A 15,947-nucleotide genomic window follows, 5' to 3' on the forward strand; every position below is an offset into this window, starting at 1 on the left:
TCCCCCTCCCATAAGTTCACTCGGACTCAATAATTAATTAATTAACGAGAGAGTCACTATTTTAAGTGGGAGACTTCGCCTTCAGAAATGGTTTCCTGGGGCCCTTTATCGACCCGCTAGCGTTAAGGCATTAGGAACCCCGGCTCAGCTCCCGGCCGCCCAGCAGGGCTCGATTGCTCTTGCCTGAGCGCGACGCGAGCTCTCCCCGAGGTTGAGGGGACGGCGCGACAAGACGCTCGGGGCCGGCGGCGGGCGCAGCGAGACCCCGCAGCCGCCGGAGCCCCGCGCCCGCTCCCGCGCCCGCGCCCCCGCCGGAGAGCCCTAGGCCGCCGCGGAGCCGTCCGCGCGCGCACCCGGCCCGCCCCTCGCGCCGCGGCCCGCCCCCTCGCCTGGCGCCGCCCGCGCGCAGCGTCTCGCGCCGCCTGCCCGCCCGCCCGCCGGGAAACAGCCGCGAGAGCAGCGGCCGCCGGGGCCACCCGCACCCTTAGCAGCCTCTCCGCTTCACCGCGTCGCCCAGGCCCCGCGCGCCCGCCCGCCCGCCAGCGCCCCTCGCCGTCCCACCGCATCGCCCCGGGGCGCGTGCCCGCCAGCGCCTGGCCAACGCTTCCTCGCGCCGGGCCGCCCGCCGCGGGTCTCTTCAACCGCCGCGCTCCGCCGGGCCGCGCGGCCCGCCGCCTGCTTCCGGGGCGGGCGGACTCTGGGCGCCTGGTGCCGGCGGCCGCAGCGACAGCGCCCCCGGGAAAGCGCAGGAGGAAGCAGGGACGAGTGGAGGTGCCGCAGGCTGAGTCGCGGCCGGGATGTCCGGGCAGCAGCCGCCGCCGCCGCCGCAACAGCAGCCGCCGCCGCCGCCGCCCGCCGCCGGGGCCCCGGGCTCCGGAGTCGCCCTGCCCGCGGCCGCCAGCGCCGGCTCCTCCCCGGCTGGCTCTCCCGGCGGAGGCTTAGGGGCCGCGGCGGCCGCCCTGCTGCTCCACCCGCCGCCGCCGCCGCCCCCGCCCCCGTCCACCGCCGCTCCGCCGCCCCCCGCCTCGGCGGCCGCCCCCGCCAGCGCGCCGCCCGGGCTGGCCGCGGGCTCCGGTTCGGCCGCAGGCGTCCCGGTCCCGGGCCTGGCGGCGAGTAGCAGCGCCGCGGCCCCTTTCCCGCACGGCGACTCGGCCCTCAACGAGCAGGAGAAGGAGCTGCAGCGGCGACTGAAGCGCCTCTACCCGGCGGTGGACGAGCAGGAGACGCCGCTGCCCCGGTCCTGGAGCCCGAAGGACAAGTTCAGCTACATCGGCCTCTCGCAGAACAACCTGCGGGTGCACTACAAAGGTACGGGCCGTGGGGTCCCGCGGAGAGATCCGATGGTGCGGGGCGAGGCTCTGGGCTTGGGAAGGTGAGAGTGGGTCTCCCCCTCAGGTGGGAAGGAGCTGGGATTCCTAGGCCCGGAGCTGCAGGACGCTCTGAGAGAATCCGGGATGACCGGACACCTCGCACCTTCTGATTTCCCCGAGATAAATCTATGGGCCGGAGTTGGGTTACATTGTTCACCGGGTGGAGGGTCAGGCGATCTCCTCTTACGCAGCGGGGCTGCGAGGCACGATTCCGAGGTACAGTTTCTAATTAAGGGAGAGCAGAGATACACAGGAGGGGGAGGGAGGCGTGATCAGTGGAGGATTTGTCCCAAATTAGGCCAGAGATCGTCTAGGGGGACAAAAGGACAAGGGGCCCAAGTTGGCCATCACTGCACCTTACTGAAAGCAGCTGGGAGGGTGAGAGGGGAACCTCAAGATTCTCTGTTTTCTTCGGGGAGAAGGACCCCCCTCCCAACCCCCCAGATTGGAAATGCCCTGTGTTTCCGGGTTGGTGTTACATGAAGTTTTGTTGAAAACGAGGGTTTTAAAACATGCCACTTAGCATTTTGAAGAAAACTGGCTTATGTTTTGCACCTGCAGTTAACAAACAACCACCTTAGGCTTCTGCTCCCTGGCATCCCCACTTTTCTTCCCAGGTTAAAACAAAAGCTTTAAGCAGTTCGGTTGTATAGAAAATTATAAATGGCAGTAGGGGGTTTTTGAATCGTAGCTCAGGTTAATGGCATGCATCAAGTTTATTTGTGTGGAAGAGGTCCAGAAAAATGCAGTGGTATCAGTTTGGAAACACATCCAATGGTTTAGGCCCTAAAATCTAAAGCAGAGGATCGTTTACATTCTAAGCAGGCTCTCTTTGATTGGCTCTAAAGGAAGGGTCTAAGGAGCCTAATGACAAGTACATAGAGGGTATAAACAACCTTGCAGTAAGATTGTGAAAGAATTCACAACTGGGGTTTGAGAAGAATCTTGAAAAATCAGTTACTATTTAATAGGGAACGCGTATGGCAACAGAAATCTGCTGAATGATTCGGCTGTAAAGAATCTACACAAAGATGGGCCTTGTTGGACATGCCTTTTTATTCTTGCCGTAGACCCAAAGAAGTACTATTTCGAACATTATGTTCCTTGATCTAAGTGGCTGAATTTTTCAAAATACAGAAGGTTTTGTTTTTTTTCCTTTTAGTTAGGACATTTTGTTGATTTCCTTGTGTATTATTACTTAATTTTGCTTTTAGATTTGTGTGAACAGTGAGTGCTGTGTTTTGAAGAGTTTACTTCAGTTTTGGCTGCTAGGATGCGTTTGTTGGATTTGTCAAAACTTGATCATTGTAAAATTGTGGTTTATGGTAAATAAAAAGCTTATAAAGGCAGAGACTATATATAGAGGAGATTAGTGAACAAAGAACGCCAGCTTTCCTGAGCCCCGCAGTCACTGGTGTACTAGGTATGTTACAAGAGAGGGGGGCCTCAGTTTCTTCTGAGTGATGTGGGAGTTGAGCTGGATAGTGGGTAAGGAAATTTCCATGGTAGCGCAAGACTCGCGATTGTGGCTTACTTAGCATTGTAACATACCTTGATTAGTTGTATTTACTTCTTTTATGTAAAATTAATCATCTGAGCCAGAGGCAGATGCATGCTTTGTGGTTGGGGTTTGAATATTATGGTACTGTTGTCGCAATTATTTTTTTCCTGTTGGCCTTTTTATTACTTTCTGTTGTGTAACATTGAGATTCACTTTCTGGAAACATCGCGTTTCATAAACATAAACCATTAGTTCTGGAAGAGCAGATTTGTTGTTATTCTTTTTCCTGCCCCCTTTTTTAAAAAAATCTCCTTTGTCTCTTCTTTTCCCCGTGTTAGAAAGACAGTGTCTCTTTTCCAAACCTTCATCTAGTCTTGTTGTTTTGAAGTCTGTGTGTTTCTATTGTTACTGTTGTTCCTGTGTGCCTTTTGAGAGGACACCAAATGTGCTGGGCAATTTTGACTCAGTAGCAAAAAGGAAGTATTGCAGGTAGTGAACTTAAAAGTCACAAATAAGAGCAGATGTTTTATGTAATGTATCCTTGTGGTGCATTGATTTTTTTTTTTAAATGTGAAGATGACTAGTTGCATTTTTCTGTGTTACAAAAATTTTAAAGATTGACCATACTTGTTTTCCAAAAATGATCTTGATTTGTTTCTCCTCTGAGCACATTCTATGTTTAAAATGTTTTCCTAAATTGAAATTGCTGGTCATGGAAGCAGTTCATTTAGTGATCTGAAGGTACCATGTTAACAATGACAAATACCTAGATAAAATGGATTGAACTGTAGAAGAGTTATGGTGTATATGTGAAGTTTTTTCTTTTCACTGTGTGTTCCTGTGTGTGTGACATGGTACAGGTGTGGAGCTCAGAGGACAGCTTTTGGGAGTGAGTTCTCGCTGTGAGGCCTAGGGATCCACTTCAAGTCATCTGGCTTATGGGTGGGTGTCCTTCCCGCTGATGCACCTTGCTGACCTTATGTTAAGTTTTTGAGGCTTTTTATTTAACAAACTGCTATGGAAACACTTGTGTATGACCCTCTTATTTTAGAAATTGTATTGACTAAGTGACAGGTTTAAATTTGCTTATACTTTTATTTTTGATGAATATTAAAGGAACATTTGATGAATATGACATTAGGTTCAGTTAGCCTAAATGTTTCAGTTACAGAGCACCCACCCCTCAAGCCCCCGACCCTCCCAAGCCCCCCCTCACCACCATCCCCTCCACAGCTGCTACCCCATTATCACTGTTAGGATGTTTTACAGAGACACAAACTGATAATGACGTAAGTAAATGTGGTAAGTGGGGCCTCTGATGGCTGGATAAGTCAGCTAGGATTGACTATAAATTTCTTGGGGCTGAAGAGATGGCTCAGCTTTTTGTTGTTGTTGTTTTGGTTTGTTTTTGAGACAGGGTTTCTCTGTGTAGCCTTGGCTGTCCTGGCCTCACTTTGTAGACCAGGCTGGCCTTGAGCTCTGCCTCCTGAGTGCTGGGATTAAAGACATGCACCACCACGCCCCGGCGAGATGGCTCAGCTTTTAAGAGCACTTGTTGAGCTTGCCGAGGACTTGGATTTAATTTCTAGCACCCACATGGTGGCTTAAACCATCCATAGCTACAGTTCCAAAGGGTCTGATGCCCTCTTCTGACCTTTTTGGGCACTAGAAACACATACATGAATGCAGGTGAAACACTTCTGCACATAAAATAAATCAATTTTAATACATTTAGAAAGAAAACTAATTTTTGCTCTTTCCAAATTTTGTGATCTCAGCTTTATTCTTACTACCTCTTTCCATTTGTGTGAGTTTCTTTCACATTTCTGAAAGACAGTTGACATCAAGTTATTTCCCACTAGGGGAAAAGGTAACTGAAATTCAGCAGTGCTTCAGAAAAGTTGGGACACTTTGATATCCTGTCTTAAAATGCTTAGGACAGATGCCAGAGGATTGAAACTTGGGAGCCCAAGGAAGTGATGAATGGTGAACTGTACCCTTTAATTGAAGTATCTTTAACAATATGTAAGTAAGTAGATAGTGTTTTTATGGTGGGGGCAGGGTATATATGCCTGAGTGCATGTGTCCTGGTGTCCAGAAGAGGGCATTGGATCCCCTGGAGCTGGAGTTACTAGCAGTTGTGCCACACCTGGTGCCAAGAACCAAACTCTAGTCCTGGGAGAGCATGAAGCTTTCTTGAATTGCAGAGCCATGGCCCCAAGTCCCAGCAGTTACTAGTTTTTAAACCCTTACTAAATATAATTGCTGGACATTTTTGTATTTTTTTCCTTATTACCTTTTTTTATGTATGTGCATACAGGCTTGTGTGTGATTGTGTGTTATGGGAATGTGGAGGTTCTCTTTCCATCTTGTGGGTTCTGTGGGATTGAATTTAGGTCATTAGCAGCACTCCTAGTCACTTAGCCATCTCACTGACCTTACATTTGAACGGATATCTTAAGTTTGCTTATAAGGACAAAGGCCTGTGGAGGATCATAGAGGTGCTGAGAAGGTGGCTTAGTGGGTCGAGTGCTTGCCATACAAGCATGAGGACCAGAGTTCAGATCACCACCACTCACAAGAAAGCAGGTTGTGTCAGTGTGTACCTGAAACTCCTGGGGTGTGTGTGGTGGGGGATGGGTTGGTCAAAATGGGAACAGGTGTGTCTTGGGGACTTGAGAGACAGAGAACAGCCAGTTCCAGGCTCAGTGGGGATCCTAAAATTAGACTAAAAAGTGATTGAGGAAGATAACTCACTTTACTGTGTGTGTGTGTGTGTGTGTGTGTGTGTGTGTTCTAGGCCAGCCTGGCCTTCATGCTAAGATCTTGTATCAGAACAAAAAATGAAATAAATTAAAAGGGAACTGAGTTTCTCCTTGGATCTCTTTGTGTAATTTTGATAAATTGGTTTAATAATTATACTGGGGAAAACAGCAATAATGATAATTGAGCAGTTGATATAGGGCAGGAAATTCTAGTAAGTATGAATGCCCTGTTTACTCAACTCATTCATTCTTTCACTTATGATTTTTCTACATGTTTACTTGGTACTGGTTTCTGGCCTTAAAGATGATTACAGTACTGTCTTTGACCTCCTAGAGCTCAAAGAACATAAAATGGAGTAGTAAGGGAACTATTGGAGGAATACTGTGGAAGATGTCTAACTCAGGCTGGCCCTGGAAAGGATTGCAGTGGTTCTCAACTGTCCTAGTGCTGTGACCCTCTAGTACAATTCCTCATGTTGCAGCGATGCCAACCATAGGATTATTTTTATGCTGCTGTTTCTACTGTTATGAATTGCACTGTAAATATTTGTTTTCCAATGGTCTTAGGCGAACCCTGTGAAAGGGTTCCTTTGAACCCCAAAGGATAGAGACCCACAGGCTAAGAACTTTTCTTGGAAAAGTTAAGCTTAGTGATCAAGCTTAAAAGATGAGAGCAAGGTCTAGTGCTGGGTGAAGGAAAATTAAAAGCATGAAGGAGACAGTTACTCTAAATTTCTGTATCCATAAGCATGAAGGAACTTTATTGAATATTTATTGTTTAGAGCTTATTCTGTAGGAGCTGGAGAATCTTAAAGAAATTTCAAATAGGAAGTGCCTGGCTCATATTTTCATTTCAGTCTACACAACTGATTGAAAGATAGATTTAAGTGTATAATAATAATAATAATAATAATAATAATAATAATAATAATAATAATAATAATAATAATAATTTTTAAAAGGCCAATTCCTTTAGAAATCTTGGTTTAAACACTGTAATTTGGACAGTGGAAGGGGTGGGAAATGCAGACATATCTGAATTTTGTTTGTTTTTAAAGATTTCTTTATTATTTATACAGTGCTCTGCCTGCATGTACACCTGCAGGCCAGAAGAGGGAACCAGATCTCACTGTAGGTGGTTATGAACCACCATGTGGTGGCTGAGAATTGAACTCAGGACCTCTGGAAGAACAGCCAGTGCTCTTAACCTCCAAGCCATCTCTCCAGCCCTTGAATTTTGTTTGTTTGCTTTGTTTTTGTTTTTGCATTTTTGAGACAGGGTTTCTCTGTGTAGCCTTGGCTGTCCTGGACTTCCTTTGTAGACCAGGCTGGCCTCGAACTCACATCGATCTACCTACCTCTGCCTCCTGAGTGCTGGGATTAAAGGTGTGCGCCACCACGCCCAGCTGGAATCAAGGGTCTTTAAGGGATCTCAGCAGTCATTCATTCACAAGGCTATACCTGTTCTACAGATGAGACTCAGCTATGGTTGCAGATTTTGTGCCTTTTCCCCTATGACTGGCTTATCTTTTTTTTTTTTTTTTTAAATTTCAAGTCCTGGGGGAAGTATGGTGTCTGCTGAGCTACTTCTCAGTTTATTGGCTTGAGCTTTTCATGGGTTGTTACTACGTGAGTTACTAATTTTCAGATGGGGTGCTAACATGTTGGATTAGTTACTTTTCTCATCACTGTGACAAAAGAGCTGGCAGAAGCAACATGGAGGAGGATTGGTTTATTTCTGTTCACCCTTTTAAGAAGGTACACAGCCCTCCAGAGTGGGGAAGGTGTGGTGGGGTTCATGGTGGCAGGAGTGGGAGGCTGTTGCCTTTGTGACTGTGGATCAGGAAATGGAGAACAGTTAGGCTGTGCCCTCTGACCCACTCTCAGCCACTCATTTGTACAGGCTCAGCAGATGCCACCTCTTAAAGGTTCCTTCCACAGCCTTCCCAGGTAGGTCTCACAGTGAGGGACCAGTTTCAAATGTGAGCCTGGGAGGGACAGTTTACAAGCAAAACCAAAACACCTGTGTGTGGGTAGTTTGGATTGGGGGTAGTAATGAAATGCAAAGTATTGTGGCACTGGGCATAGTCTGAGGCCTGCTTTCTTCACTAGGGACAATGTGAGGCACTTCCTCCTGGGAAGAGTTTGTAAGTCACCTGAAGCCTGGGAAGAGGGATCTCTGTTATCACTGTTTCAGAACTCAGCTTGAGGAGAGAGTTGAACTGAGAGTGTGTGTGATTGGAGGGAGGAAAAGCTGTGGCAGAGGCAGAACACTTACTGCATCATTAAAAGGCAGATGGGGGCCCAAGAAGAAACTGTTGTGAGGTACCAGAGCAGAGCTGAGCAGGAGAAATGAGAAAGACGGAAGAGGCTAACCGAGGAGAGGCCGTTCTGCAGTGGGTAGTGTAGTGCAGGTAGTAGAGTAGGCCTGGGAAATTGATGACTGCGTTTGGAATAAAACATTGTAACCCTAGAACAGTTTGTATTTCATGGTGGGAACAAAGCCCAGGTGTCGGAGATTGAAAGAATACGTGGAGGGTTCAAGTAGAACGGAAATGGCACAGCGAGCACGCCTGAGGAAGGTGTAGAAAGCTTGTCTTTTCGAAGGCTAAGGGAAAACATCTCTCTTTTTAATGGCTGGTGCTTGCTTCCATTTTAGGTGAGGGCTAGATTCTGATGTCATCAGGGTAGATGAAAACCCCATGTAATCACGGTTTCTCTTAAAATCTGAAAGTACAGTGACAACAGTTGTGTCACTTCTATGTCAATCTTCATTTAGTTTGTGGGTAAAACTGAAGTAATGTTAAAATTGGAATGAGACTGATTTTAGTTCAAGGAGTGGTAAGTTGTTAGTTGCTACCAACCTTAATACAGGACTGACAGTGCAAATGGTTTATAGCACCGAGGGGCAGAGAAAAATTTGGGGACATTGTGTTCTTAAAGGTTGAGGTGAAATTAAAGAGAAAATACTGAAGATACTTAGCTTGAGGGCTGATTGGGGTAAAGGCCAGTAGGAGTGTTTGCAGAGCACAGGTGCTTGGTCCTGGAGGGGAGAGAACCTTCTGAAGACAGACTGGACACGGAGCACTTTGGAATAGCAGAGTGGAGAGCCGACTGACTACACCTAATGGCTTCCCATGTTCTTCACAAAAATAGGCCCACTGAGCTTGAAAGCTTAATGTGAACGAAGAAGACGTGGGCGAGCCTTTTAGAATAACTGAAACAGGTTGACTGAAGGTTTCTGAACATAGTGTAGGGCAGCACTGGGAAAGGCCAGATGATGCGTTCACAGCAGCGCTCATTTGCCACATTGACTCTTCAGCAGAGGCTGACCGCTAGGGTCGTAGCAGGGAAGGTGGACTGTGATACTGATGAAAGGCCATGGCCATGGCTTCGCTAGTAGGGGTGGTGGAAGGAAAGGCTTATGAAGGAAATCAAGGGCATTTGAGGCTTTGAAAGAGATTCTCACATGGGCCGGAGAGATGGCTCAGTGGTTAAGAGCACTGTCTGCTCCTCCAGAAGACCCAGGTTCAATTCCCAGCAGCCACATGGCAGCTCACAACTGTCTGTGACTCTAGTTCCAAGGGATCTGACACATTCATACCAATGCACATAAATTAAATAAATGATTCTCATTTAAGCTTGTCCTGGGAGAAGAGAAAAATCCCAAGGAAAGAATAAGAGAATTAGAAGTGAAGTCTTCAGAAAGTGTGTTGTGTAAGAAGATAACAGGCATTTTTTTCTGCTTCAATGCCACAAATGCATTGCTAAGAAAACCCTGTTTTCCACACAACTGTGTGTTAAAAATAATAGCACCCTAGGAGTGTGGCGCTGGGGTAGTTACACAAGAGCATGGAACTTTGTGACAACGCAGCAGAACACCCCAACTATCACAGTCCTAAAGATCTGCGTGCCTACTTGAGTCCGCACTGGTATTTGTGCCAGTATGACTTGTGTGTAAAAGGAACTTTATTCGCCTGTGGTAATTGTTATCTTGGAGGCTTACTGTCTCCTCCTGTTAACCTAGGTCTAGTCCTGGAAGCTTCCAGCCTCCATACAATCTAATCTAAACCTAGAATGTTTTCAGCCTTTGAGACTTTCCTGTTCTTACTGAGCTCTGGGATGGGTGATTCAACTCAGCTGTTCTGGCTCAAACTCTTCTCCCAGCTAATATAAACAGTCTGGCTTTTCTCTCAGCCCCTGAATTGCTCTGTTTGGCCTCAAACTAACTCCAGCAATCTGCTCTAATCTCCTGGCTCCTTCTCATATTCTGGCTCATTTAGTCTTTACCTGAGTCTAGTTTGTTTTCTCTCTGCAACCGTCTGATACAGTCCCAGTAAAACTGCCTCCTGTTTCTGCGTTGCCCCTGAAGTAGCTCTCCCCCCTCCTCCACATAGCCTATTCTGTCAGCTCTTCTGTCACTTTTTCTGCAACTCAATTCACATCACTTTCAAACATGGGTGCTTCCTTCTACAAACTAACTTCACCTTCATTGTTTGGGAATGTACCGCCACATCTGGACCTAAGCTTTTCTTTACCTGAGACTTGTTCTATACCAAGCTGGCCTTGAATTCAAATCGGCTTGCCTCTGTCTCCTGGATTAAAGACATGTTTGTATTCTAGCCTGATCACACAGATCTGGAAGGTCTTTGGATGTGACTTCTTGCCAGAGCAGCCATGTTCTGAATACAGTTACTCTATCCATGTCTGACTCTGCAGCCTTAGATTACTACTTCAAGGTGTAAGTGCTTGACACCTATTTAATTGAAATGAAGAGCCTCTTTAAAACCAAAACAAACAAAAACCTCAAAACAGGAAATACAATAGCCTGACAGTGTGCCTGTTGTTGGTGAGGATACCTAACAACAAAAACTCAAGTTATTGTTAGTGGGGATGCAAAATAATAATAATATAGCTGGAAATGGTTTGGCAGTTTCTGACCAAAGCGAACTATATTTTTACCTTTCTTCCCAGCTGCTGTATTCCCAAATATTTACCTAATTCATCTGAATACTTAAGCCTCCACAGCGATTTGCATGTGAACTAATTCCCTCCCTCCAAATTGAGCATGCTGGGCAAATCTACACAGAGCTAAACCTCCTGCACAATTGCATGCCTGTAACCCCAGCACTTGAGGAGGAAGAGGCAGGTGGATTGCTGTGAGTTTGAGGACAGCCAAGGTTGTACATAGAAACCCTGGGTTTTTTGGGGGGTGGGGGAAGACCATGGGATATTATCAGTGACTAATGAAATGAGCCATCAGGTCATGCAGAATTGTATGAATTTGAATTGCCTATTCCTAAGTGGACTAAGTAGAAAGGAAACTGTAGAAAACTACAGAAAACTGTAGAGACGGTGAAAAAGTGGTTGTCTAGAGGACGGGATCAATAGATTAAGCATGGAGGGTATTTTTAGGATGGTGAAAATATCTTGTATGTTACTGTAGTTGTGGATACATGGTACTGTGCATAGGCAAACCATAGAACTTTATAATACCAAGAACCATGAACACATTAAAAAAATCACTTAGGAAACAGGTAAAACTCCAGGGTAGAATGCAGAATGTGATTTATATTTTAAAAAGAGTGTCAGTGCATTCTTAATAAATGGCTTACTGCTGTTCTATAGCCCTTGCCTTTTTTTTTTTAATATTTATTTTTTTTGCCTACATGTACATCTGTGTGCCAGAAGAGGGCACCAGATCTCATTATAGGTGGTGTGAGCCACCATGTGGTTGCTGGGAATTGAACTCAGGACCTTTGGAAGAGCAGCCAGAGCTCTTACCCTCTGAGCCATCATTCCAGCCTCCCTAGCCTGTTTTAATTTTTGTTCGGAGACAGGATCTATATAAGTTGCTCAAGTAGCTGCTGATTTTGCAAGCCATCTCCTTCAGTACCCGGAGTAACTGGGTGACAGGCCAACACCACCAGGCCCAGCTTGACAAAATAATCTAGGTCCTTTCTACCCTCTCTCATTTTCTTTCTTCCTCTACACTCAGCTCTCTCCTCTGTTCTTTCTGATAAGGTACCTGCTCTCAACCTATTGGGGGGGGTCACATATCAGATATCCTGTATATCATTATATCAGATATTTACATTATGATTTATAACTGTAGCCAAAATACAGTTATGAAGTAGAAATGAAATAAATTTATGGTGGGGGTCACCACAATATGAGGAACTGTGTTTAAGGGTCACAGCATTAGAAAGGTTGACAACCACTGTGACAGGGTCCCATGTAACCCAGGCTGGCTTTGAGTCACTGTGTATAGCTGAAATCCTGATTCTCCCTCTACCTCCCAAGTGCTAAGACTGCAGATGTAAGCCACCCTACCCAACTTGATAAAATAATCTTACTTGGATAACATGTTTGAAATAACTTCAGGGAAGAGAGGAAAGTGTTCACCTCAGTAACTTCAGATTAAGGAAGTTTAAGTGAAGGCAAGACAAACTACACATTAAACTCTAGTTGATAAAGTCATATACTGTGGAATTGTGGGCTCATTTGCTAATGCGAGTTCTCATGCTGCTGTACATATGTGTTGGAAGTGAGACGGGTCCGTTTCTTCCTTCCTTCCTTCCTTCCTTCCTTCCTTCCTTCCTTCCTTTCTTTTTTTGTTTGTTTTTCAAGACAGGGTTTCTCTGTGTAGCCTTGGCTGTCCTAGACTTGATTTGTAGACCAGGCTGACCTTGAACTCACAGTGATCCACCTGTCTCTGCCTCCTGAGTGCTGGGGTTAAAGGTGTGCACCACTGCGCCCGGCTGAGATGGGTCAGTTTCTACTCTGAGGGGAAACCTCTAACCTGTGGCCCATGCCTTGTTCCCCAGATGGCTTAACATAGTGGCTTTTTTTGTTTGTTTGTTTGTTTGTTTTGTTTTGAGATAGGGTTTCTCTGTGTAGTCCTGGCTGTCCTGGACTCACTTTGTAGGCCAGTCTGGCCTCGAACTCATAGAGATCCACCTGCCTCTGCCTCCTGAGTGCTGGGATTAAAGGCATGAGCCACGACCAAACTGGCTAGTGGCGTGCTTAGTAGTTCCTGAAATGCTGTGCATTCTGTAAACATCCCAACTCTTTCTACCTAGGGCCTTTGCATATTGCTAAGCGTTTAAAATTCACCAGTGTATTGAGAAAAGCTGTGTTACCAAGTGGCATTGTATTATGCTAGCACCATTCCCATATTTAAATTCAAGTGAACTAATTTGTATTTAAGGAATATATTTTGTTGTAGCAGAACAGACCAGATTAGAATTTAGTATTTCTGAAGTGGAATAGTTGCAAGTAGGTGCCAGAATCTAGAGTGTGGGTCTGGGAAGGAGTGCTTTAATTTGGAGTAGAAAGCCCCATGGGGCACAACATGAGGAACTGTGTTAAAGGGTCACAGCATTATAAAGGTTGGGAACCACTGGCCTAGAGCATTGCGTGTGTTAGGCATATGCTCTATCACTGAGCTACATTCCCAGCCCCCTATAATTTTTAAACTTAATAATGAACCAACTTATTTAAAAGTTCATATTTACAGAATTTTTCTATAATGTCTTGGAAAAGCTTAATAAACAAAGGATCTTAAGATTGTGAAGAACTTATAGATGTTTTGCACAATGAAAACATGTTGTATGGGATTTTTGCTTGCATGAATTTAACATGAGTCTGCCAATTTGGATCAAATAATAATATCTCTGTAAAAGTTTCATTTAAAAAAACGATGCTAGATAATGCCTATGTTTACAAATGTTGAAGAGAAAATTCCATACAAAAGTACCCAGCACTTTGAGAAGCTGTGCACCTTCCAGTATTCCTTCTCTTTTTCTTCTGCCTTCAAGTAGAAAGAGTAGATAGGGATAGATGTGGCAGAATTCCCAGAATTCCCAGTGTCCCTAAATCTTTCATGTGAGGTCAGAGCTCTTGCTGGATCAGGCTTCTTGAATTTAAATTGTAGCACAAATCCTGGCTTGGAATTCTCAGTCAGCAGGGTTCTAAAATGAATGTGGTTTATCTTACTTTGTTTCCTCAGTTGTGAAATGAGGTTACATAGTACTTTCTATATTGGCTTGTTTTGAATATTAAATGAGTTACTAAATAAAATTCACTTAAAACAGTGATTTTCCTATAGTACTAGATATGTTAGCTATTACTTATTAATTATATCTTGAGATTACTCTTAGAAGTAGTGGTTACTACCAGAAATTTTATTACCTGTTAGAACAAAATTTTTGGTAAATTAAAGTAAGTTTCTGTCACTGCCAAAATTTACTGTGTATTATAAAAACCCAGTAATAATTTATTTAGAATTTCAATTATAATGTTTAGCCAGGGTTTTCTTTTCTTTTGTCCTACTCCCACTAACTACCTTTCTTTTCCAACTAATTTCTCCCTTTTACCACCACCCTCGTGTGTTTAACTCCATGAGTTCCATTATGGTTGTTTACACAGTTTGGGTGGTACAGGAGCAAGAACATCTTACCAGTGCCTATACCACCGAAGAAAATGTCTTTCTCACCTAATAACCATTAGCTACCTGTAGATCCTTCACATGAAACAAATGTTGGCAGACCCAAGCTTGTGCAGATAATCCTATCTGCTGAGAGTTCAAGACTGCATTGGCTATGCCATACTTGGAAGACAGCATCCATAATATTCCACTCCTTCCTCTAGCTCTTATCATTCTCTGTACATCTCTTCTGTGATGTTCCCTGATGAGCCTTGGAGAATTCTATTATAGGTTTCCATTACAGATTTCCATTTAGGATTGAGCATTGGGTGGTCACTTATTCTCAATACCTGACCAGCAGTTGCCACCCACTGTAGAAAAATGCTTCTTTGACCAAAGCCGGCAGCAGCACTAGTCTATGGGCATAAACACAAACACTTAAAAAGCAGTTTATAGGCACATCAGGTCCATTTAGCAAAACTATAAGAGCAGCTTCCCATTCAAGCCTATGACCTCCCTAGCCATTGGGTCTTGGCCATGTTTATAGAATCAGATGTGAGTAGACAATCACAACCAAAGAGTGGTTGATCATGCTGCTACTATTTATTTCACCAGTAGGCGCATTTGCCTGGCGGGTCAGTAGTATAGCAACACAGAGTATCCACAATTGAGGAAGGTTGTTGATAACTGTCTTCCCCCCAGGAGCCTGCATAGCACCTTTTGGCACTATGAATGATACCTAACCAGGGAGGAGGTGTCCAGCTTAGCTCCACCGTGGTTTCTCTATGTACTGTAATTAAAGCTTGTCTTTGGCAATAGGGTCTTACTAGTTCTGGTGGGCAACCAAAAGCAGTGGCAAATAGTTTGTATTGCTTTAGGGGCCAACAGCTCATAGGGAGGAGGCCCAACTGTGCCTGTCTAATTTTAAAATGTGCATTTAGTTTGCATGAGTTTTGCATGATCAGGTAACCCAGTTATTTGAATATAGTTTTCTGAAAATCGATTTCACTGTTACCGCAATTCAATAAATGTTTGCTTATTAAGTAGTTATTGTACTTATTGGGGTTGGGGAGATAGATAGCTCAGCTGGAAAAGTGCATACTACACAAGCGCGAGGGCGTGAGTTTGGTCCTCAGGACACACATTTAAGAAAAACCCAACTGCATGGATGATGGCATGCACTTGTAATCCCAGTCCTGAGGAAACAGATTGTGTTATATCCCTGGCCAACCAGTGTATCCTACTTTGTTGAATTCCAGGCTAGTGAGATTCTCCTTCTCAGCAAGATTTGATGGTAATTCGGAACAGTACTTGAAGTGATCTCTGGCCTCCACACACATGCACACATCCTGCCAAATGCACCCCATAAACATACATACATACATACATACATACATATATACACATGACCGTTTTTGCATATTTGTACAGTTATAGTTTTCTTGTTGTTTCGGCTTACCGAAAATCTGTTATCTACATATGTTAAAATTGTTGGGCTGTAGAAAGGGAAGGCTGCGTTTTACTTCTTCCGTTTTTGTCTTACTAGCTTACTTTATTGGCTCTCTGTGGTCATAGGGCTGAATCTTACTTTCCATGGGGATTGGGGGAATGGCTCATTGCAAGTCGGATAATCTGAGTTCAGTCCTTAGAACCCACAGTGAAGGGAGAACTAACTGACTCCCGGGTGCTGTCCTCTGACCTCCACATGTGTGTTGTGGCATATACATACTTGCCTTCTTATACATACACATCATCCAAGCATACAGACATAAGAAAAAATTGTTTCCGTGTTAATAGAAAGGAAAGGAGAGGTGTATTTAGGTCCTGCTTTGATCCCTGTCACTACCACCACCAGGGTGTTTTTCAGTGTCAAGTAGGTAGGT

General features: G+C 44.9%; 1 protein-coding gene across 3 annotated transcripts in view; it reads left to right on the forward strand.

Annotated features, from left to right (window-relative positions):
* The first annotated feature begins 657 nt into the window (after nucleotides 1–657).
* Nucleotides 658–15,947, forward strand: part of RANBP9 (RAN binding protein 9) — a 75,407-nt gene continuing 60,117 nt past the window's right edge. The window contains exon 1 of one of the 3 annotated variants that reach the window (XM_084796088.1): nucleotides 658–1,308. In XM_084796088.1, the coding sequence (XP_084652214.1) occupies nucleotides 798–1,308 (511 nt within the window). In that variant the 5' untranslated portion in view covers nucleotides 658–797. The remainder of the gene's footprint in view (nucleotides 1,309–15,947) is intronic. The other 2 variants (XM_084796086.1, XM_084796087.1) reach the window with 2 other exon arrangements.

This window comes from Acomys minous (assembly GCF_964271855.1).
Source record: "Acomys minous genome assembly, chromosome: 9".
NCBI lineage: Eukaryota > Metazoa > Chordata > Mammalia > Rodentia > Muridae > Acomys > Acomys minous.